This window comes from Arvicanthis niloticus, chromosome 11 (genome assembly GCF_011762505.2).
Source record: "Arvicanthis niloticus isolate mArvNil1 chromosome 11, mArvNil1.pat.X, whole genome shotgun sequence".
NCBI classification, from domain to species: Eukaryota; Metazoa; Chordata; class Mammalia; order Rodentia; family Muridae; genus Arvicanthis; species Arvicanthis niloticus.
In genome coordinates this window covers 28,685,219-28,704,175 of record NC_047668.1, presented here as the reverse complement: position 1 = coordinate 28,704,175, position 18,957 = coordinate 28,685,219, and the positions used below count along the sequence as shown (strand labels likewise).

The window sequence follows — 18,957 nt, the reverse complement described above, 5'->3', positions numbered from 1 at the left end:
CTTGTAAGCTGATTATACCTGTTGAGCCTCCAGATAAAATATATATAACTTATAAATAGATGGAAAGTGTGGTACAGACTTCTAAACTATCCAGAAAGCCATTTTTCTAGAACCCCCTCATTCCCTCATCCATCATCCCTTGAAAGAGAAATAGGAAGCAGGTGTTTGTGACTGCTTTCCTGGATGAGAGAAATAATGTGAGACTTTTCCTTTGAGATCTTGCCAAATTTCCTGAATTGATGTGAAATCATAGTTGTCCCTTCTGTTCTGATTGGTCAGAATATGCTTCCCAATTGTCCACTAGACACTGTTTGCAACTCCATGCAGAATTCTCTGATCAACTGAGCTTTACATTTTAGGGACTTGTCTTTGTGACTCCTTTGCTTCAACATGGTGGGTAAGAGAGTTGGAGAAATACAGAAGTATTTCCTGACCTACAAATGCACACACACACACACACACACACACACACACACACACACACACACACACTCACACACTGCATGAGGGTAGAGAGAGAGATCTATTGATAGGAGTGAGATATATCAGTTGATAGTATAAACAGAGAAAGATCTGTTGATAGTATATAGATCCATTGATAGTATAATATATAATCTTTTTAGTTTATGTACATATAGAAATCCCAGGAAAGCAGACACTACCCCACTTTTATGAGAAGCAGAAGGAGGCTCACATTAATTATTAAATGATTAAAGGATTTTTCTAGCCTTGTATTTAGTGGTTAAGTGGAATGAGGAATAAGTGAATCCTGAAAGAAAATTGCATGAATTGAGTGAATTACTAAATTTAGTTAAAGGCCAACTTTTCAATCCATTTAGTATTCATTTACAGAGGGTAAGCTGTCCTGAAAGTTACATTGGATTTGTGTTTGGGGTTAGGACAGTGCTGAAGAACTAATGGCGACAATTTTAAGAGACCTATCCTAAACTACAGATGATACAGCACCATGGAGTAGAAGAACAGTGGTGAGTTTGGTTGGTTAGACATCACTGCAGTCAGCTGTGGAAGAGCTGCTTATGCTGACATGCTTTGAAAGCAATTTAGCCTCTAAAAGTGTTCAGAAATACAAGTGAAGGCCATGACCTGCTACAGAACTGTAACTGGAAAAAGCTTGAGTTACAAACAATTACAAAGCACATTGTTCAATATTTTATTTTATTGGTTATTTTATTTATTTGCATTTCAAATGTTATTTCCCTTCCCAGTTAAACTCCCTATTCCTCCACTGTCCTCCCTGCTTCTATAAGGGTGCTCCTACACCTACACCTTCCCAATTCAGCATCATAGCATTCCCCTATGCTGGGTCAATGAGCCTCCATAGGACAAGAGTGCCACCTCTCCCACTGATGCAGGATAAGGTAATTTTCTGCTACATATGCAGCTGGAATCATGGTTCCTTCCATGTGTATTTTATCAATGGTGATTTAGTCCCTGGGAGTTCTGGATGATATGATTGGTTGATACTGTTCTTCTTCCTGTGAGGTTGCAAACCCAATTAGTTCCTTCAGTCCTGCCCCTAATTCCTCTATTGGGGTTCCAGCCCTTAGTCTGATGGTTGGCTGCATGCATCTTCATCTATATTGGTCAGGCTCTGGCAAAACCTCTCAGGCGACAGCTATATCAGGCTCCTGTCAGCAAGTGTTTCTTAGCATCAATAGTATCTGGGTTTGGTGTCTGCAAATGGGATGGATCTCTAGGTGAGGAAATCTCTGGATGTCCTTTTCTTCAGTCTCTGCTCCACTCTTTGTCCCTGCATTTCCTTTCGACAGGAGCAATTCTGGATTAGTATTTTTGCGATGGATATGTGGCCCCATCCCTCAACCGGGGGCTGTGCCTAACCTCTGGATATGGTCTCTACAGGTTCTCTCTTCCATTTATTGGGTATTTCAGATAAAGTCATCCCTGTTGTGTTCCCGAAACCTCTTGGGTCCCTGGCATCTGGGACTTTCTAGTGGCTACCCACAGTTCCCCATCTGCTACACACCTCCATTCTATTTCCTGACACTCTGTACTTCTCCTCTGTCTCTGCCCACACTTGTTCCTGCCCCCATTTTCCCCTCCCCATCCTCTCTCCTCCAGATTCCTCCTTCCTCTACCTTCTGTGATTATTTTCTTCCTCTCTCTGAGTAGAACTGAAGCATCCACAGTTTGCTCTTCTTTCTTCTTGGGTTTCACATGGTCTATGAGTTGTATCATGGGTATTTCGAGCTGCTTCTTCTTCTTCTTCTTCTTCTTCTTCTTCTTCTTCTTCTTCTTCTTCTTCTTCTTCTTCTTCTTCTTCTTCTCCTTCTCCTTCTCCTTCTCCTTCTCCTTCTCCTTCTCCTTCTCCTTCTCCTTCTCCTTCTCCTTCTCCTTCTCCTTCTCCTTCTTCTTCTTCTTTTTCTTTTGCTAATATTCATATCAATGGCTATTTGAATAAAGAATAATCTTCTATTCATAAATGTTTTTGAAAAATGCAAAATAAATGACTAAAATCAAGACAAATTAAGAAAGTATACCAATCCACGGGAATGAAATGCTTTTAATATTAGGGAACAATTATAAAAGTATCTTTATAATGACACAAATTGACCAGTCCAGTGCCTGTTGAAATGCACTTGAAAAACATATTCACATAATTGAAAATTTATTCATCAGTAGAAATTAAAAAAAAGTAAAAGTTACTTACATATAGGAAGTTCTAGAGCAACAACATTGATGAAATTAGACCAGTGCTAGAGAGGAAATGATGCAGAATGTAGATTGAAGCCTACACATGGCATCCCAGTATTCAAATATGCTAACTGTGTTTGTGAGGAATGTTGTCAGAGATGTTCTGCTAAAATGTTAAGTTGGTAGGTACCTAGGCATTTTTATCATTTTATATAGCACAAGAATATCAAACAGTGTAAGAATGGAAGAATATATTTGCAACATATATAATAAAGAGTAAAGATATACATCATGATACCCAAGGAAATGAATGAAAGTTACATGCTAAATATTCATAGATTTTATTAAGAGACTGTGGATTCAGTTAAATTTTATGCATTTTCTAATATAATTTTATACTGTTTACATATGTCAGAAAAATACCACTTGAAGAAATTTAACTTAAGTGAAAATTATCATTCATAATATATAAATGATTATTAAATAACATTAGGAGACATTCAGTTGAAGAGATTTCAAGGTTGGGATTGTACTGTTCATGGAAAATGTCACAAGTCACAAAAAAACACTATGGAAATGCTCAACTATGTTCTAAACAGAGACATTAGATTATACACACACATAAACACACACACACACACACAAAATTAAACTGGTATTTATTCTCTTGAAACCATGTTGAAATATTAAAATGTACTTACTATTCAAGGGGTTCAAGAAATTGAACACTCTTATCAACTATGGAAAATGACTCCTTAAAACAATAAAGGAGATGTACAAGGTACAGTACATTGTATCCTAAAGTAGCCTTAGAAACATGTAGATTTTCACACAAATATGACTCAGATAGTAACCAGAATAGTAATTTTTTAATAGTAAATTACTTGGGTTTTTATATTCATCTTACTGATGAATGAACTCAGCACCTCACTCATCCTAAGAAAGTAATGTCTCCACTGAGCCAATTCTCCAGCCTATAATGATGAAATACTAGACATAGTATAAAAGGTCATAAAAGCAAATTATTTAATTATGGAGTCCATACACTCATAGCTAATGTGACAACCACCATACAGCATGATTCCACACAGAATCCATAACGATTTTCATAAATAAAGAAGTTCACAGAGAATCCTAGACACCTGAAAGTAGTGAGAATACAACACATCTTACAGAAATTCTGATAGTGAGTTAAAGGATTTAAAATAAGTTTAAGGAAACATTTAGTTTTGTTAGAATAAGTTTAACAAAACAAAAATCTTGTTTTTAAAATGAACATAGTAGGTATGAGGAGATGGCTCAGTGATTTAAGTGTACCTGCTGCAGCATCTATATTATTCTGTTCCCACTATGTCTAATAGTACCCCTACCTTTTCTAGCCTCCTCTACGATCAACACAATGCATCTCTGTCTCTTTATGTCACTCCCTGCCTGTCTCTTCTTTCTCTCCCCCTCCCTCTCCCTTCCTCAAAAATAAAATTCTAAAGTAAATAAACTACCTAAGATATATAATGGAGCATTCTAGATGGCTATTTGTATGTGAATACTAATGTGTCGATATACAGAAAAATGACTTCGATGGTTCCATGCCATATTGTTCCCAATACTGATATGTGGGACAAAATGTGGGACAAAGTGTGTGGGGGGGAACTAGCTTTTGCTCTGCTTCTATTCTTTATTCTTTATATGCTACAAAAATCATGTAAGGATATATAGCTAGATACATTACTTGCCTCTGTGACTTCCTAGAGGTAGGTCATGTTAATGAGCACACTGCATGCAGTGGCAGCAGGAACAGTGGGCATTTAGCACATCTGACCCGGCAATTAAGCTGGAGCACTCATGGATAATGAGCATTGTTCACCAGGTCAAATGACAAGGTGAGGTTTGGCTTCTGTATTGGCAGATTGAAAGTCATAAGGAAATTCTGAAAGCTAGAATCTTAATTGCACAATTTTTCTGTGCAGTGGAGAATGAAAAGTGTTGAACACATTATATTGACTGACATGGTAATCATATCTAAATATTTTTTTCAAAACAATGGCTGATTGACAATACTTGTTAAATAAATTATATAGCCTATGCTAGTGTGTGTTATGTATGCTTTCATTACATCTGGGGGTATGTCAAAATGAATGTTTAATTTAGTACTATGCATTTTTAATTTGGCTGTTTGTAAAAATTATGTTCTTTACAAAACCTGGAATATATAAATTTAAATATATGCACAAATATATTTAAATATACACAGATTTAAATATACACAAAAATATATTTAAATGATATGTAAGATATTAATGAAAACTTAACACAAACATTTATAATGTAAATATACAATTTATTAGAGAATAGGCTAAAAAGAAAAAATGAGGAGATTCTCCTAAATGTAAAACATGTGCCATAAAATACTTATTTTTCAGGTTACACTTTTTTCGCGATGTCCCTGACTTCAGAGTGTTAGCATGCGGTGGAGATGGGACTGTGGGCTGGATTTTGGATTGCATAGGTAATTAAGACCTGTGTTTAATGTGGCTTGCACAAGACTAGTAACCTTATCTTCTACTCTTGTTCTATCAATCTTTTTGTCTCTCAAGTATCTACAAGTAATGAAATATTGATGAATTCTGAATATTTTGTGTTTCTTTCAGATGTACCCCTTATTGGAACTTTTTAATACTTTAAAAAATATAATGAATTGGTATTTAGAAGATGGTACATTTTAAACAAATATTTACTTTAGAAATATTTTAGTCTCTGAATTGAGTAATTTCTGTTTGATAGAAGTCCTTTCAAAAATAAGTATTAATTCAAACAAATTGACAGAATTTCTTTCTTTTTTTTCCTTTTAAAGAAATGAAGATCAGAACATTCTGTCTTGTTAGCACTGAAAAACATTTCAAATTGAAAATGTCATGGTGGGAGTGGCAGGCACTATTCCCAGCCTGGGCTCCCCTCCCCAGTTGCCTATGTGCCATTAGTCAAACAAAGTACATGTTCTCATCAACACTTTTCTTATTATTCGAATAATGTTAGTCTACTACTAGTTTATGAAAATAGTCATTGAAAATTCTGTTATTGTCATCCTAATAAAAGAATATAAAATATTTATAAATGATTCCTATGAAAAAGCTAAAATTCAAGAAATTACTGAGCAAATATATAAGTGATGAAACATGGATAAGGATGTTAAAGTGAAGGCAGGTAATTTTTGTCTTGTTGCATGTCCAAAATTTAGTGGTATACATAAGTTATCTCATCAACCTATTTCTATACATACAAATATACATACAAAATCACACACACACACACACAAAAAAAACATACACATACTCACACACTGATATTATTAGCTATATATATATATATATATATATATATATATATATGAGATTCTTTCTTTCATAATATGTGATGATTCAAATAAAAACATACAGAACTTTGGTGGCAGATCTAGAATGTTTGGAACCTAAAAACCTTTATGATATAAAGGTAAAGCTAAGTAAATAATAAGCAAACAAATGTGATCTTCTTGGGTCATCCAACTGGAATGCTTTGTTCATTTGCTTTGAAATATTGAAATACTATGGATAAGAGCACTTAAACAGTGTTGCTAACATTCATTCACTTTCAGAATTCAACTGCTCTCAAATATGCTAAACTGTCTACGGAGTTGGTGTTGCGAAAGAAATTTACGTAGGAACCTACTTATTCCTATGATTTATGTACCTTCTTCCACCAGGATTTTGATAAGGATAAGATAGAGGCAAACATACACACTGCAAAGACACACACCACAGACATTCATGAACATACATACAAGGCATGATTCAGAGTAAAATCAAGATATTTAAATTATTTTCCTGATGTATGAACTATAAAGACCCTATTACTGCCTAAAGAATGATATTTATCTACTACATCAGTTAGCACAACATAAAAACACTATCATTTGTAACTGTATTTATAAAATTCAACTTGTGGATGTTTAAATGTATTTTGTGAAATTATTTAATGCACATTTGTTTTTTTGCTTGCTAATATTGATGTGTTTGGCTTAAAATATTGTTTTCTTTTTCTCATTCCACAGAAAAGGCCAATGTAGTCAAGCACCCTCCAGTTGCTATCCTGCCTCTTGGGACTGGCAATGACCTAGCAAGATGCCTGAGGTGGGGTGGAGGTAAGCTTCCTGCAATAGACTGCAATAGAATTCATCTGAAAAGCAGGAGAATGGCTCTAATACTGCTAAATGGCTATCATATGGTTATGGTAATGTAAGAGGCATTTTATGCTTACTAAGTGTCTTAAAAATAATAAAAAATTTGAAGGAATTGATCTGTTAAGAAGTTTAGACTGGGTGATAGGCTTTAATTAAATATTAATGATTTGATCTTGGGGGGGGCGATGATTTTTCAAAATGTCTCCAGTTTGGTCTTTTCCTGCTTAGAAAATAAGACACATATTTAAAACTTTAAGGCAATATTCAAATTGTTAATTTCCTATTATCTTCTAGTATGTAAATTAGATAGTGGTTATTACAGCCTGAAATGGAGCTTGTTCAAGGGTTATAAATAGACATTGGACAAAAACTAATTCCTACACTGAAATTATGACCAATGTAATAAAATTTTAAAAACTAAAACTGAAAAAAATAAACATTGATGAGTTTTTTTCCCAAGAATGAATACACTAAGTAACGCTCCATACTTGTGTATAAGAGTGAGAAAAAGAAGGAAAAATAATAGAAATTCTGGTTGTGTACAAAGTCAGGTGCAACACTTAAGACTTTCTAATAACAAGTGAATTGATCCCAGTAAAGAAAAGACCTCACTCACATGGAGAAGAACATTAATGGTCACATCATCCTGGTGTAGACTTCACAAGCAGAGGGAATCATGTTCAGTGTCCAAGGACTCAGAAGTGGTAAGCAGCTTGTCTTATGCAACTTACGGTGGCATAGTGGATGGAGCAGAGTGCACATGGACACAATAATTCAGGGTAGACTCAAAAATGCTTTGCTAAGTCATGACAGCTACCCACAGATTACCAGCCAACTGTAGATTGTACTAAAGAAACAATCATAAAATTCTAAATATTTTCATATCTAAACATACTTTGAGATATTTGAAGCAGTCTCCAAAGACACTATGAATCAGAAGCCCTTAGGGAGCTTGTTAAAAATAAAATGGTTGACACTACTCTCCAATTGCTGAATGGAAACCCCTTGGGATGGAACTCAGGCAGACTATAAGTCATTTGGAAAAAAATAAAAAAAATATTAAAACTTACAAGTAACTAATGCAGAACAAAGTTGAGAATTTTTGTTGCATATATGTTTATCCATTTGGTTGTACTTTTATATAAACAGAATTAAAAGCTAAATTAAAAATACCACATATTCTATTTGACTTTGTCAAATGTATATTATAGTAAAAGGATATTATTAATAATCAGTGAAATATCATGTGACTGTCAAAGATAAATTATACCCATTACAAGTTTTTGTTCACCAGTTATTGTTCCTGTGTATTGATTAAAAAGAAGAAATTGATCAGTGTGACATACAATGAATATAGTCATATATAGTGCACTTAATGATTTAAAAATACTTTTGATCTTTGAAATTTTAATTTATTATTATTTGTTTTTAAATGATCAAGTGAATTACATTTCAAATTGAATAAAAAATTCTGTATATATTTAGGTTAGATTCATATAAAACCACATACATGTTATCATTGATGGATAAAATAGGGGTTACATCATAAGTCAAAGATCAGATTAGAGATGAATTCTCAAAGTGCTTACTATATTCTGGCCCAGAAAAAAGAAATAAATTAGTGGCTCTTATCTTTTAAGAGACTAAATCTTCTTTAAATCATGTAGGCTGTAAATCTGCGGAGAATGATATACATATACAATCAACAAAGCTAGCTGCTGTGGAAGAATGAATTATACAAAAGTACTACCACTAGCTAGATGGTCAATAAACCTTCCTAAGGAGTTCTCATTTTGTCAGGTGCTTGGCTATGAGGAAGGAGACAGTTTCTAGTGTTAAAATGACTAAAAGAGTTAAGGGAAGGACAGAGGAGATGTGATTGGAAGGAACCCGTGGCAGGGCGGAGGAGTTAGAGAAAGGACTGAAGGAGCTGTAGGGGTTTGCAACTCGATAGAAAGAACAACATCAATCAACCAGACACCTTAGAGCTCCCAGGGACTAAACTACCAACCAAAGAGTACATATGGAGGGACCCATGGCTCCAGCTACATACGTAGCTGAGCATGGCCATGTCGGGCATCAATGGGAAGAAAGGCCCTTGGTCCTGTGGAAGCTTGATGTCCCAGTATAAGGGAATTCTAGGGCAGTGGGACAGGAGGGGCCAGGTGGGTTGTGGGAACACACTCAAAGAGGCAAAGCTGAGGGGGATGGGATGGGGGATTTGAGGAGGAAAAACTGGGAATTGGGACAGTATTTGAAATGTAAATAAATAAAATAACCAATAAAAAATAAAGTAGTTCTTAAATATTAAAACAAAACAAAAAGCCTGATGGAATTTTCAAAGCGCTCAGTTCTTATGTGACAGATATCAGGGTTAGAGATGAAGGGGATTGCAGCCTTCCTTAGGATCCACACGACTATGCTGTCCTCTTGCTTTCTAGTTCTTTTTACTGTTCTCTCATGATTTTTCCTGTACTCTGAGGTAGGAGAAAATAAATATAAATATTTCATTGTTGCACCTGTTCTCAGTGCTCTGAATAAGCACTGAGAACAAAACAAAGCATTGTTGACCAAGGTGAGGACAGCACCAAACAATGAGTATAAATGTAAAGACTGTGAAGACAGTTTGCCATGTCTGGTTAGCAAAACAAGAGTAGTAAGTTTCCTGTGTCATGACCTTCAAACTTACAGACTTATCCTGTGTCTACATTAAGCATGAATTCCTTCCTATACAATAATCCTCAAATTTACTGTACTTTTATTATATTATCTTATTTTGTTGACTAGCTTTATTTTCAGGTATTTAATTAATTTTTATTTTATTAGACTTTTCTCTGACTCTTTGTCTATTTTTCTGTGTTTCTCTATCCTCTGTGTCTTCCCCATCATGTGTATGTGTACATACATACATGTGTATGTGTCTCGTTTGTGTGCATGTGTGTATGTGTGAGTGTTAGAATTTTCAGGACTATTTCAATATTATTATTATTTATAGATCTCTTCAGATTATTTATAATGGTTTAATTTTGATTTGTCATATGCATCTATGAATTCACCCATATCTTTACATTATTCATTTTACAGATGAAAAATTTTTAAGGCTTGGCTTTAGAATCTTCACTGGCATCTTTGGTATCATATCTATTTTCCCTTCTAATTTCATTATTTGTAACATTTCTTGTCATCAATTTGGATAAGATTTTTATCAACTTTTCATCTTTTCAGTGAATTATTACTAGATGTAAAGCCACAAATTAGTAGATAGTTTTGTTGGGTATAATTCTCTAGCTTAGAAGTTTTAGTTTATCAGAAGGAAAAATATCATTCTATTCCTTCTGTCTTTAAAAGATTCTGTTGCTTAATTAAATATTACTCTATGGAACTACATTAAAAAGTGATTTACCATTACATTTTGCAGTTTTAAATACCTTTTAAAATAGCTTTTTCTTTGATGCTTTTAGCATTTTAATATAAAATGTTACGGGTAGTTTCATTTCTAGTCCCCCCCTTTTTTTTCTTAGATTGCCTCTTGAACCTCTATGGACATCTATATCTCTATGTTTGAAAAATGTTATTATTTTACTTAAAATATTTTCTATGTCTTTGATATAGTATTCCTTTTGCCATTCTATGATTTAATTCAAAGTTTGGACTTTCCTTTTCCCAAGATTCTTTTGTAATCTGTTCATTTATTTTCAAATTAATCAATGACATGCCCTGAATTATCTAACTCCTATACTCTTTTTTCATTCTCCACTACTTTTTTTTTTCTACACAATCTTTGTGCTTGTAGAACCTATCCTTGGGACGATCTGGCACAATTTGAACCTGACACTACTATTCTAGAAGTCTGTGCACCCGGGCAAATAACTCAGGATCATCTCCAAACTCTTCCCCATAACACAGTTTCCACAATATGTTGTGGAAGCTTTGTGCCAAGTACCGTTCCGTGTGTTAACTCCAGGTTCTTTCTTAGGTCCATATCTTCTCTGGTGTTAAAAGTGTGAGACTAAGTGATTTACCTTGGGACAAGTCTGCTATTCTTCGTCAATCTGCTGCATCCACTGCATGTTGTTGGACTCCTTGTACCCTGGAGACCTAAGCTTCTCTGCTTTTATAGATACTGTTACGTATTTTATGACCTGTTTTCTTGTTTATCCTAATGTGTGTTTGTGCCAATTCCCTGATCACCAGCTTCTGAATGTGGAACCCCATAGCCTGGAGACCTTAGATTGGTTTACCTCAGCTTCTCCCCTATGTTGTAGCACTGCCTACATATGTATGGATAGATTTTGTCTGCTCAAAAAATGTAACTTTTGACATGATCACTAGTATTATGTTGTTAAGAATATTCTATCCCATATGTTTAAGATTCATATACTAAGAACTCCTTATTCATTATCTTACTTACTCCTCAGAGCAAATCTGGTACTGGGGTGGTGAGTAGGTAATGTGGAGGGAAGTTAAGAAACAAGCACAACATCTCCAGGGTTAGTTTACAGTCTTAACTGGATGGATGGCAAACATTCATGGATAAATGTAAGAGAATATAATATCAAATCAACTTGGGGGAATGCACATGGACCACCCATAGCTAATTCATTAAAGCATGGATTTAGCATCTTAGCAAGGGAAGCCTTAGTGATAAGAACAAAGACATAAACAAATGAACAAACAAACTTGTATGAATGCACTTGTACTTAGTCTACGAAAGAGTAGCTCTGAGCAACGGAGGTGAAAACTACAAAAGTCAGGCATCTGATGCTTTTTAGTGATAGGTGGCTTCCAAAAGAAGTATTCTCTGAGTTGTAACCATGCTGAAGCCTTAAGAACCATCCAGAAAGTGTTGGTGCACTAAGAGTAAATAAATTATGAAATAGAATAAAATCTGCCAAAAATGAACAGTTTATTTTCTTAATGTTTCTCTTTGTTACTAGAAGAAAACATGAAGAAAAATCACAGAAGGTGTAACATGACAACAGAGTTTGTGATTTCAGCAATAAGGTGAAATGTGGCATTCTGTTTTTAATGGGTGCTTCGAAAGTAAAAAATTGCAAATTAAAATTAATCACATGTTAATGTATCTATACAAAAATGTAGAAAGATATGTGGTAGAAATGTTTTTGACTGTTGGGTAAGCTGAGGATTTATACCACAAAAAAAGAAATATTTGTTGCAAATGAAAACTAAGCAAATCTTGGCACAAGTGGTTGATTCTCAATTTACATTAAACTTAGCATTAAAATGTACTCATTGGCTTGAGAATAATTCATATTAAAAAGCAAATGCGTATAAGTTTAAATCTCTTTAATCGGTTTATATGCTGTCTTCCTATAACATTTTTTCATTAGGTTATGAAGGTGAAAATCTTATGAAGATCCTAAAAGACATTGAAAGCAGCACAGAAATCATGCTGGACAGGTGGAAGTTTGAAGTCACACCCAATGACAAAGATGAGAAAGGAGACCCCGTGCCTTACAGCATCATCAATAACTACTTTTCCATTGGCGTGGTAAGATTTGCCACTAAATTTTGTTCTTTTGATTGTCTTAAATAGTCATTGAAATGTCTTAATCTATGAAATTTTTCTGATAATAAACAATTTGTGTTAACATTTTGTTAGGAAATACTTTTTTGTTCTTTCTTTTTTAAAATAAACAAGCCTTTATTTTATTAATAATTTAGTTCCTGTTGTGCCCAATAAAATAAAAAATCAAACCCTTAGGAACAAACTGCAAGAAAAACTAGCAAGTTTTTGGAGTGGACTTAACATAAGCATTGTCTCTTGTTTTTGAAGGGGGGTTTAGTTTCTGTTGTTTTCAAGTTTTCTATTTTGCCCTTTTCATTATTTAGATATTTATTTGTTTGGAAGAGTGCCCTGTAAAGGGGGTTCTTACTTGACTCTGGGTAGGTGTACTTGTGCACTTATACCCTGAATGGATCGATGGAAAGGGAGCAGGCTCACTCATCATTGGGTGGGTTATGTGACAGTCACTTGGACTCAACCTGTTCTGTTCCCAGGCGGCCAGGCAGATAGTCTAGATTCTTCCTGTCTCTGTCACCTGTGCTCTAAGCAGATCCTGAATTAAGGGCATGCCTTTGCTTAGGCTGATTGGGAAAACAGTTCGGTACAGAGTAAAGATTTTTAAAATGCAGTAAGGTAGTCAATGCATTGTATGTTCAGTTTCTGTATAGTCTGAGAGTTTTTGCATGTTGGTTAGTTGTAGTCATTATTTAAAGTTAAAAGCATACTTTTAGAAAAAAAATATGGAGTGTATTAATTGACCACTTCAGGCACATGTTAGTATTGGGTGAACATTTTAGACCTCCTCAGACACACAATATGTCGTATCTTGATAAGCACTTTGACGTGGCAAGCAGTTGGAAAGTAGCATATACACACATTTCCTTTTTTCTCCCCTTTAATGAAAAGGCTGTGAAACCTTTAAATCTTGTTTTTCTAATGAGATGGTATTGAAGTGTATGCAACTTTTAAGTTTGCTGGAATACTAAAAAAAAAAAAAATACCTATGAGCTGTTATGTTTTTAGTTCTCTCTCTCTCTCTTGTGAACACTTGGTAAAAAGGTGTTCCCAGGATGAAAGGTCATTCATTTATGCTGCATGCTAAAACCAGATGTCAACTCTTTTTGTTTGAGGGACGAGGGGAAGGGGAAATAACCTAAGCTAATACTTACAAAGCGACACAGACTGAAGACTTCCACTTGTACTTACCTTCTAAAGTAGCATTCAATGCTTTTAAAACTCACAATTCCAAGGTTCAAGAGAAAATGAAGTGTCTTACAGTGTAAGCCTGCCTGGCTGCCACCTTTTTAGGAGGGTGCTCCACCTTCACTGCCCTATAAAATGAACTCACAGATCTTGTCAGTGACTGAAAAAGAGGCCCCAACCATCTACAAGCCAGTATTTTACTTAACATTTGCTATGTCCAGTGTAGTAGACCTAACGGTCAGAAACAGAAAGTCAGATCTGAATCCATGGTGTGCCTAGGTTTTGTTTAATTAGATCGTGGTTGCTCAGAATCCTTTAGAAATGATTATATATAAACTGACTCCAAAGAACAACATCAGGATAAAAACAAAGTACTGGTTTCATCCTAGAAAAAGAATCATAAAGTCCATGTAGTTATAAAAGTATTACTGTCCAATCTATCTAAAGTAACCTATACCTGCCACCCAGCCATGTATAATCTTTGACAAAGGACAGCTTTACACTTTCATGGGACAATAATTATGGCTGTTGGGGCTCCTCCAAAAGGCTTGGGTCATTTCTCCAGCTCTGCCCTCTGTAGCACTCTAAGCTCTGATTGACTCTTATCCAGTGCTGCCGCCATTATTGGTGATCATCCCACAGCACTGGCATCTCCAATTCACTGGAGTATACCACTGAAAATAGACTCTCATAGGATACCTTGATGGTGCCAAGACTCAACTCATTTATGACCCTTTCAGTCCTGGGTTGTCAACTGCAAATGATGCTGCACTTTCACCAGTAACCTTCCATGGTCTCTCACAGTGCCAAGGCTCGGCTGCTCTCCATGATCCTTTTATGCCTTTAAAACCAGTACCACCTGGATGATTTTTACACAAGTCTAGCTGCAACATGAGGTACAACCTTGGCTATTTCTGGAACACAGCTTCCTTGTACTCTTAGAAACCCCTTCCCAGAAGATTTTACTTCAGTGATGCTGGTCTCTTCTTAATCACTGCTAATTTCTTAGCTCTAACAAACCAGCATGAATTGACCCAATTCTATTATAAAATTCTATTATAAAATAGTCCCTTCTATTTTTGACTCTTAAGCCAGAGCTATATAGCCAAAACTGCAGAGTTCTGCATTTTACTGGTTCTGGAACATGGTTCTATTACATCTTTCTTCTCTTATAACCTTCATTGCCAAGGCTTGGCTACACTGGATCTTGCTCTGTAGATTGATCTTGAACTCAAATTCTGCATGGTTGTGTATCCTGAATGAGGGGATTAAAGGCATGTACAACTATCTCTGGAGCCATGATTTTCATTATCTAGAACTTGCTCTGGGTCTGAGCTTTTCATGGCCACTATTCCTCAAGATCTGAGACAAGATCTTCTAGCCTCAAGATATGGATTACGATTGTGTCCTTCATTTCTGGATTGCAGTTCATTCCAGATTAAAAGTCCAAATGAAAATAATAACCAGGTAATATAACAGCTAGCATGACATAACTATTCCTTGTGTAACTGCATACACAACACTAAGGTTATTTGGGTGGAATCTTACCCAGAGATCTCAACTCCCTTAACCTGTATTTTTGTTTGTTTGTTTGTTTGTTTTTGTTAGTTTTTTTTTTTTTTTTTTTTTTTGAGACAGGGTTTCTCTGTATAGTCCTGGCTGTCCTGGAATTCACTCTGTAGACCAGGCTGGCCTCGAACTCAGAAATCCACCAGCCTCTGCCTCCCAAATGCTGGGATTAAAGGCATGTGCCACCACTACCTGGCTGTTTTGTTTGTTTGTTTCTATGTTTTATTTTGTTTTTCTTGAACACTGGATTCAATTCCATTTCACTTCTAGGTGACACTTTATTACTTGAACTATACATTTAATAATTTTCCTCTCAAGGCTTGCTACACTTGATCAAAATGCTCTTTCTGAGAGTAATCCAAAGGATGAAGTCTGTACTGGGCTTTTCTAAGATCTCTCTCTCTCTCTCTCTCTCTTTCTCTCTCTCTCTCTTTCTCTCTTTCTCTCTCTTTCTCTTTCTAATTAGTTTTATTTATTTATATTCCAAATGTTTTCCAGCTTCCCTGTTCCTCCTCCAAGAGTTCTCCACCCCATCCTACATCTGCTTTGCCTCTGAGAAGTGCACCCCTGACCCTTCTCCCCACCCCCCACCCCACCCCCACCTCACTCTCCCACATGGGCTTTGATTTTATAAGCTAAGTGACTGGATGAATCTGAGAAGAAACTTTGGACTTTGAACATTGTAAAGACTGCTATAGACTATAGGGCTTTTGAAGTTGTACTAAATGTATTTTGCGTTATGCTATGGCTAGGCTTGGCTCACTAGAATCATAAGCTTCAACAAGCCTATAAAGGCCAGCGAGTGGAATATGGTCGTTTGAACATCCTTGGCTCAGAGAGTGACATTATTAGGAGGTGTGGCCTTGTTCCAGTCGGTGATAGAGGAAGTATATCACTACTGGGGAGGTTTTCAGACCCTCTTCCTAGCTGCCTGGGCCATGGTCTGCTCCAAGCTTCCTTCAGATGAAGATGTAGAGCACCGTGTCTGCCTTTACATTGTTGTGCTTCCAGCCATGATGGTAGAGGACTGAACCTCTAAAACTGTAAGCCAGACACTAAAGAAGCAGACCTGTTAATTCTGCATTCATTTTTGCTCCATTTCTCAGGACATTGGTCAAGTGAAGCCAGATTTTTGACAAGGATAAAATATGTATGGCCCAAGGTCAGGTCTCTATAGAGTATTTACTCTACTCTTATTTTTTTTCCTTTTCTTAAAATTTATTTTTATTTTTTTTAATTTTTATTGGATATTATATTTATATTTCAGATTTACCCTACTCTTAAACCACTCAGGCAAATCTTTCACTGTGTGTTGTTGCCAGCATTTTCATCTTTCAAGTTTCTGGCCATATGGCCCATTGATTTCTGGTTGCAGCAATTTAGGGCTTTTGTAGCAAGCAGCTGAAATGTCTCACTTTCCTCCCATAAACCAGTTCCACAGGCCAAAGAACTCAACAGTTACATTTAGCAGAACAATAACCTTGAAACCAGTTCTCTGTATAGTTACATGTGTGTGTGTGTGTGTGTGTGTGTGTGTGTGTGTATGTGTGTGTGTGTGTGTGACAATGTGTGGCAAGAAGCCCAACTTTAGCAAAGGTTTATCTTGGCTCACAGTTTGGAGGCATAGGCTCCCATGGCAGAAAATTCCTGGAGAAAAGAGTAACTCTGAATAAGTTGAATGTGAGTTTAGCACACACTGCTGAGATTGCATGCGTAGGTAGAAAACACAAGACATACAAACACTTGTCTAAGCTCACATTCTGCATTTTATTTAGTATGATTCCCAGCAACATGACAAGGCACCACACCAGGGGTCAGACAGTCCCAACTATGCATTGTATAGATGACTTGAGTATTTACTTCTGTGTCTATTTTTTCCATAAATGTATCACTCGCTTTCTTATTCTCTCTATATTTTTCTCACAGTTTAAAAATTGTTTATACCTTATTTTGATAACTCTGTATTGTCTTTCTTTCACATGATCAAAATTGTTATGTCTTTTTTGCTGGTTTGTTTAGTGGCTCGCTTGTGAACATTTCTTCCCTTGTACTATGGAAGTTTGTTTTAGATTGTTTTCATAGAGAGTCAATGCCAACATTGTTGAACAGAAGGTATATACTTAGAGCTTTATTTTCTTTCTTTGTTATTAGATGAGATGATATGTCTTTGTCTGTCTGTCTCTCGCTTCTCTGTCTCTGTGTCTGTGTCTGTCTCTGTCTCTGTCTCTGTCTCTGTGTCTCTCTGTGAAATTAAAAGCTAGACAATTATGTCAGCTTTTGATTTATGTTATGATTTCCTTTGTGTCCCCTGTTCATGTACAAATTCATATTTAAATAGTGATATAAAAATAACTAGAGATCATAAAATATGTAAGTGACCCAAAGGTCAGGTAGATCCATCAGACAGCGAGGGATGTGTAATAGTTTGTAATATTCCAAAGTATGTGTCCCATTCCTGAGGTTACCTGTTGAATTTGTAGCTAGATTGCTGTTTGGTTGTTTGCCTTTCATCAGCTTCATAAAATCATGCTAGCTGTGATATTCACATTCCCTATCCCTTTGCCTTACGGTTACTTGCCACTTCACATAAATCTTAGGCCACAGATACTTTGTGCCTTCCATTTATTTCACATGAAAAAATTTCCCTTAGCATGGACAGATCATTCTGTAGCTTGCCATGCCTTGATGATCATACAGCAGTCATGAAACTGAGTGTATGGAAGCAGATTCAGTACTAGTGTTCTTAATTGTCATGCAGTTTTTCCTGAATAAACATGTCACTAACTGTTACCTGGCTTCCCAAGAATTTCCAATCCCTTTCAATGCAGTAAAATTTCTTCTGCTTCTGGAAACGTGAAAGACTGTCATGGGTGAGAGAAGTAATGAGGGGCCACTGTGCAAGTCAGGGAGTCTCTCAACTCTACCTATAGTCATAACTAAGAGTTTAAGGGTAAAAATATTTACACTATTGAGATTGAAAAATTCTGACATCAGCAAACTGAAAATTTTAACAAAAACTTTAATGTAAGTTTGAGCAAGAAAATTTTAAGTAAAGAAAAATATTTTAATATTTAAGTACAAAAATTTACTTGCAAAAGGAAAATTGCCAAAACCTGACTTAATGAACAACTGAAATCAAGTAAGATCTAACATAAGGCAGAGAATAACAGTGATAAAAAATAATATTGTCTAAATCAAAATATGAGTCATTGAAACATTTATTTAGATACATTATGAAAACAATTTCCTCAAATATTATAAGAGATTTACAAATGAACAATTTAGATTAAAAAATAAACTAAAAATTGATAAAAAAATATTTAAGACATGTCCTAGTTCTTTTGATTTGAAGTCCTTTGATACAGCATCACATGGGATGCATTGTGTGGTAATAAGGCTTTGTTCATGAAAAATTTACATATCTGCAGTTGTACTGTACCAGTTACACAGTACTGGTGCATAGTCAGAGTAACAAACTTGATGGACAATTTGTGCTTCAAGTTTTCTTCACAAAGTACCTCACAGGCAGTAAGCAGCTTAGATTTTCCTTTTCTGTCAGTATATCTATGTAATTACAAAACAAAAGAAAACAAAACAAAACTATCTCAAGGTATTCTTGAATGTACTAGTCATCAAGTTGGACTTGGGTATTTGATCAGTTGAACAGAGCTTGCTAAGTAAGTTTGTTTGCACATGGGATGTTCTTAGCAAGGAAAATTTAAAAAAAGAAAGAGAATGTGGTAAAGTTATGGCATGAGAAGAATGTCTT

General features: G+C 35.5%; 1 protein-coding gene across 5 annotated transcripts in view; it reads left to right on the top strand.

The window, feature by feature from the left end:
- Dgkb (diacylglycerol kinase beta) overlaps positions 1 to 18,957 on the top strand; it is a 625,059-nt gene that overhangs the window by 265,688 nt on the left and 340,414 nt on the right. For all 5 annotated transcript variants that reach the window (XM_076941963.1, XM_076941961.1, XM_034514239.2 and 2 more), the window contains 3 exons: positions 5,094 to 5,179; positions 6,761 to 6,850; positions 12,241 to 12,401. In XM_076941963.1, the coding sequence (XP_076798078.1) occupies positions 5,094 to 5,179; positions 6,761 to 6,850; positions 12,241 to 12,401 (337 nt within the window). The remainder of the gene's footprint in view (positions 1 to 5,093; positions 5,180 to 6,760; positions 6,851 to 12,240; positions 12,402 to 18,957) is intronic.